The sequence below is a fragment of the Haliaeetus albicilla genome, chromosome 8 (genome assembly GCF_947461875.1).
Source record: "Haliaeetus albicilla chromosome 8, bHalAlb1.1, whole genome shotgun sequence".
Lineage (NCBI taxonomy): Eukaryota > Metazoa > Chordata > Aves > Accipitriformes > Accipitridae > Haliaeetus > Haliaeetus albicilla.
Genome location: NC_091490.1, coordinates 14,012,131 through 14,017,678, shown reverse-complemented (window position 1 = coordinate 14,017,678; position 5,548 = coordinate 14,012,131). Strand labels below are relative to the sequence as shown.

Genomic DNA, 5,548 nt, shown 5'->3' with positions numbered 1-5,548 from the left:
GCTTTATGGCACAGGGAGAGCAATCGACTAATAATAGTAATGTGACAGTTAGCTGATGGAGCGGAGAGGAATCTCAGCCAGTGCCAGACCTGCGAACGGAGAGCGCGCTCGGTTTAAAGCGGCGCCTTTCTCTGGAAACTTTACAAAGCACAGGCAGAAACACGGGTTTATGACACCTCAATACGTTCCTTTTCCTGCTTAAAGACGACTTGTTTCCTACAAGCTCAGCTGCGAGGTCTCCAGTGGCAGGACTTTCTTTCTTTCTTTCCTATCTCACTTGTATTGTGTCTGCTACACTGGAGCCTAACTTTCAGCTGGATTATAAATATTAGGACGATAACCACGTGCCCTTAGGCTCTGCAAATCTGGACAATGGCCGTCAAAGTTAAAACACAAAACGTGTTTGTCTTTTGAAGGACAGCACAGGAACTTTCCCCCAGTGCCACCCTCACAAAAGCTGCACTAGTGTTTCTGAAGCAAAGGCACAAGATTTCAGTTAAGGCAGGGCTTTCGACTCTCAGTAAAACAACCGTTTTCAGCAGATGAACATATGTAACACATAAAACAAATTTGGGCAGATCAAAGCAAATACAACATCGTCCTTCTACAGCAGTAAGGATTAGACAGCTTAGGTTTTCCATTTCATTACTTGTATTACCCCACAAAGGAAGTCTCATTCCACGACTGGAGCTCACTGCAGCAGTTTGGTTTGGAAATAATCCTGAAAAAGCTCACCCCCTAAAACCAAGAAAAGAAACAACAGTTTGGCATAGAGAGTGGGACACAGCTAAACCATTCTGATTAGTGCCATAGGCAGGGATCTCGCCAGCTGCCCAACCGCTGCCCGTGTCACACTACTTGCATCTACTTTGCCTGCATCATGCCTCCAAGGCATGATAGCCATCCTTAGGTTGCGGGTTTCTTCATTTATTAAGGTGTCTGGCTGAATCGCTTTTTGCTTTCCAAGACTAGAAACACCACTGTTTGGCTTTTTGGTGGATCACCGGCCTATGTGTGGAAAATTTACCAATGCTGCGGACCATTTCATAGAAGCAAAATTAAACAGGTTGACAAAAGCAGTTTAAACGGGACAGCTCAAAAGCTGTTCCCATTCCATTTTTTTTCATGTACATAACACATTTTGTACTAGTTGTTTTTTGTTGGATTTCAGGGAGCAAATTCCAATTTCAAGATGAATAACTGGTATCAAAACTCCTGCCATATTAAGTAATTTTGCATTAGATTTCAAGAACTGTGCAAATTCAAGTTTTAGATACAGTTATATGAGCAACAGTTGTTTCACTGAAATATTTTATTTAATATACACAGCTGCAGTTCATTTAGGCAATAGAAAGTTCACAAATACGCTTACTCTTGACACTTGATTTGACACATTTAGTTTGACAGAAACCAAAGACTACAAAAGTGAAGTATAATAATCATTAAGAACACATTAAAAGTGAGATTATTGTTACAACTAAATTACAAATGATATAAATATTTGATTCTTGTATAATCCCTACACAGTCAACATTTCTGATTTTAGGAGTACAGTTATGCAGAAGAGGATGGCTTTTAAATTTAGCTTGTTCTTATTAGCATGGAAAGTGGCATTCAAAACTAAAAATTTAGAGATTATAAACTAAATTCTGATTTTGATTATGAATTCATGAAAGTAGAATTGCATCATACTATCATTGCTTTGGTGCAGATCTGGCACTAGTGTTTTCAAAGACGATGGTAGACTTTTGAAATTCTTAAGCCATACGGCTGGTTATCAACAGATATTCTTTATACGCCTTCCAGCTAAGGTGTATAAACCTTGGGTTATAGGCGCACTGATTCCAGTTCTGTTTTACAAGGAGACAGCTATCTCCCATTGAAATTCATAGCTCTGTCTCTGGCGTTAGGAAGGACACAATATATGAATGCTTTTTGGGAAAAGGTCCAAAAAGACCCAGCGGAGATCAAAAGCCTACCCAGATGTACCTGCACATTTCCCTCTTCCTCGCTCTTTTTCTCCCTTCCTCCTCCTCTCTCTCTCTCTTTCTTCCTTTCTTAACTGTTTCTGAATCAAATATTTGTTGGTGGTATCTTACAGCAACCAGATACTGTAACTCTTATTTTGGATGGGAAATACACCGGTTCAATTTCCAACCTGATTCTATGTACTTTTGAGAGCTCTACAAGTGCATGGAAGTGCTCCTGTTTTAAAGGGATACATTTGTTTAAGCCAGATATTATCAGGTTCTTACCCATTTTCTGAATATTTTGCTGTTTCATTAGCCCTTTTTCACTCTCCTGTTTAAAAAAATCCTTTCAGTTTTGACAGAAGATCGACTTCTAAACTATCTGGAAACATTTACAATCTCATGTGCAATGCGGTTGCACTTTCTTCAAGAGCTTTTTATAAATAAGATGAAAATTGCTCACTTAAATACACATTTACTTCTGTGAAAAAGTACATTTCTGTTTTTCTGTGATGAATGTTAAGGTGTAATTATCTTCATATCATTTTGTTAGACCACACAAACCACAGCAGACAGTTTCCTTCGACACATTGCAACCTCCAGGTAGTGCATTTGCTGTGGAATACGCCATTTACTCTGTTACTTCTATTTCCAGCTATTCCTATTGATTCTGAACCCAATGAGACACCTTAGGGTGCCATATAGTTTCATTCATAGACTTGCAAAAAGATGCCAAAATACAGATGCTTTTGAGCAGATAAGTGTGTTTAAGCTAAGTGAGATGGGTGAAAAAACTTCACATTCCAGTACCGAAGACGTACTTTGTGGAGAAAAAACTATAGCATGGAGCATGATGCCAAGTTCAGCAACTTGAATGGTGGAAATAGGCCAACAGCAGCATTTGGAGTTTCTGTTTTATTACACATAGAAGTATATATATATATATATATATGTAATTTTTTTTAAATAAACTATAGTCAGTTGGCATTTCACACAAGTCATATGACACATTTTCATCATTTTTGTATTTATCAAACGAGTACAACACAGGAGCAAAATGTCAGCTCCAGTAAAATCTATGGAATTACACAGACCCTCCTTTTCAAATATCATCATTTTGGGTGGTGTTTGCAACAAAAGCTGAAATGTTTCTAATCAAAGTTTGTTTCAATATGCTAGATTTTAACAACGTGCTTCTCAAGTATCTGAATATTTAGAATTACTCTCTAATTACTTACTCTGTATTCCTTGACACAGGATAGATTCTTGTGGCCTGGCTTTGTGTGGCAAAGCATATGTAAGCGTAGTTTAAGAGCCTAAGCTAACTATGAAACTTTGTTTCAGTTTACAGAAATCCAAGGATTATAGATCATCGGTTATTTATTATCTCTATCACAGGGAAAAATGTTATGGCAAGTTCCCTCATGCCTTCTTACTGTGCTGTGCTTTCATCTAAAGTTCAGGGTTCCATAACCTGAGCTACACTTTTGCATTGCACATAGATGGCCACAATTGCTTAAATTTCCTCTTAGACATCTGACTTCCTACAGGGAAGGGAGGAAGATGGAAATGCTTTTAATTATAAAAAACTGCCTTTGATTCTGTTTCATGATTAACAAATCTCATCATACATCCTCATTTAAAAATCTATTTTGAAATGCTATGAACTGAGAATGGTATTACTTTACCACCATATAAAGTAGTAGCAGTTTTAGAAAAAGGAAAAGTTTTAAATTAATTGGTGAAGCTACATAGCTTTTTGAATATAAATAAGTGCTCTTGAACACCTTCACGATGTTTAGATATTTTAAAACAAAATAAAGTAAAAAATGCATACTGGAAGTCATTCCTGCCCAAATGGTGCCTGTATTTCCTGCATCGCTCTATTACACTGTAGTGCAAAATGACTGCTTACACCCCCACAAATGTAATTTCAGGGCAGTGGCAACACGTTCAGTTCTGTGAGTGTGATTACTTTATTGCATGTGTCACGTGGATCAGACTGCAGATATCCCAGTCAAAACACCTAGATCTAGACACACAATGATTTGGAGGCTCTGTAATGAACATTTTGTACTATAAGCCTTTAAAGGAAACAACTCCATCAGCTTCACTTACAAATTATCTGTGCAAAAGTACAGTATTTCATAAATAAACTTTACCCAAATATTACAGAAAAAAGCTTTGGGATACATTAAGTATAAATACAGTGACAGCTGAGCTGCAAATTTAATTTAGGTATAAACAATAATATGCTCACCAGTTCTTTTCATAGATGTACATTTAACCTCCCTGAGTCCTCTTCCATGCTTAGCAACACGATACATTTTCAGATGCTTGCTCAGTAACAGCAATGATAGCTTCGGCGTTAGAGAGAAAGGTGAGAAGGAGTACGTCAAAGTGCACTACATTTCATTTGTCATGGATTTTAAGCTTACTGCACTTTTGCTTCTAAGAGCCCACTGGTCATGACATGCCCATGACCACTTACGCAAGCACTGACATGTCGTAGTGAATCTGCTCCAAGATAGGCCATTAAAAGTTCAGTGTGTCGAATTAATAATTGCATAAGATCTTCAGCCAAACTCTCCATAGTTGAGTATCTCACCTTTTCAAAATCAAAAATGTCTTTGAGGAAGAAAAGCACTTGATCCTAGTGAGGAAAAAAAAAAAAAGGAAAAACTTGCATTCACTTACAAGAAGAAAAAAAAGAATGCAATGCTAGTTATTTCTTTTACACGTTTCATAAAAACATCCATTTATGTATTCTTTTGGTGCTAAGATAGAAGTGCACTAAAATAGACTTTGCAAAACAGTTCTAGGCTTAAAAAAAGTTAATATTTTCATGGTTTCTTACTGTTAGTCTTAATCTTAGGAAAATGCAAATGTATGCCTATAAATAAGATCCTAATTTCTTTTAACCTGGAAGATATTTTTTTTTTTAAATTAAGATAAGTGGTAATTACAGAAAAGTTTCAAACCTTGAAGAAGCAGCATAGGTCATAAAGGGAATTTCTAGGACCCAAAAAGCCCCACGCCAAAACAGGGCTGATATGTTCACATATAGCATAGAAATGTGCAAAAAATCCATCAGGCACCTAGTGATATAAAAATTGTAGACAAAAGTTACATAGTAAATTTAGTTTAGATCTCTTATTACATAAAACTAAGTCTTCAGAAAAGCCTAAAACACCTACTACTTCAGGGCTGTGGTAACTTGAACTCCTTTAAGTTATAGGGCAACTGCACCAAACAAATGTCATGATTTTTTTAGAAGGGGTTTTTACTTCAGTGGTACTTTGTATTTTAAACATTTTAAGATTAATAGGCATAATCCCAAAAAGATCATGAACAATCTATCTGACTCCCTCAAGACAGATCAGATAATTTTATTCAGTTATTCCTGTCTGAGCCCCTATACACTGTGTAGAGCTGAAACTTGCAAAAAAGTAAGCTAACTGCACAGTTCTGAATGGAAAAAAATTACACCTTACAAGAATCCATCTTTAAGTCTAAAGAAAAAACGTAAAATATCCGTGAATGTCCATCCTGTTGTTACTTTTACAACCTACAGGCAC

At 36.7% G+C, this 5,548-nt stretch overlaps 1 protein-coding gene across 2 annotated transcripts in view; it reads right to left on the bottom strand.

Annotated features, from left to right (window-relative positions):
- Positions 1 to 1,294: 1,294 nt before the first annotated feature.
- The window catches only part of MIGA1 (mitoguardin 1), a 44,209-nt gene continuing 39,955 nt past the window's right edge, over positions 1,295 to 5,548 (bottom strand). For both annotated transcript variants that reach the window (XM_069789026.1, XM_069789025.1), the window contains exons 15-16: positions 4,952 to 5,068; positions 1,295 to 4,623 (exon numbers count right to left, since the gene is read on the bottom strand). In XM_069789026.1, the coding sequence (XP_069645127.1) occupies positions 4,405 to 4,623; positions 4,952 to 5,068 (336 nt within the window). In that variant the 3' untranslated portion in view covers positions 1,295 to 4,404. The remainder of the gene's footprint in view (positions 4,624 to 4,951; positions 5,069 to 5,548) is intronic.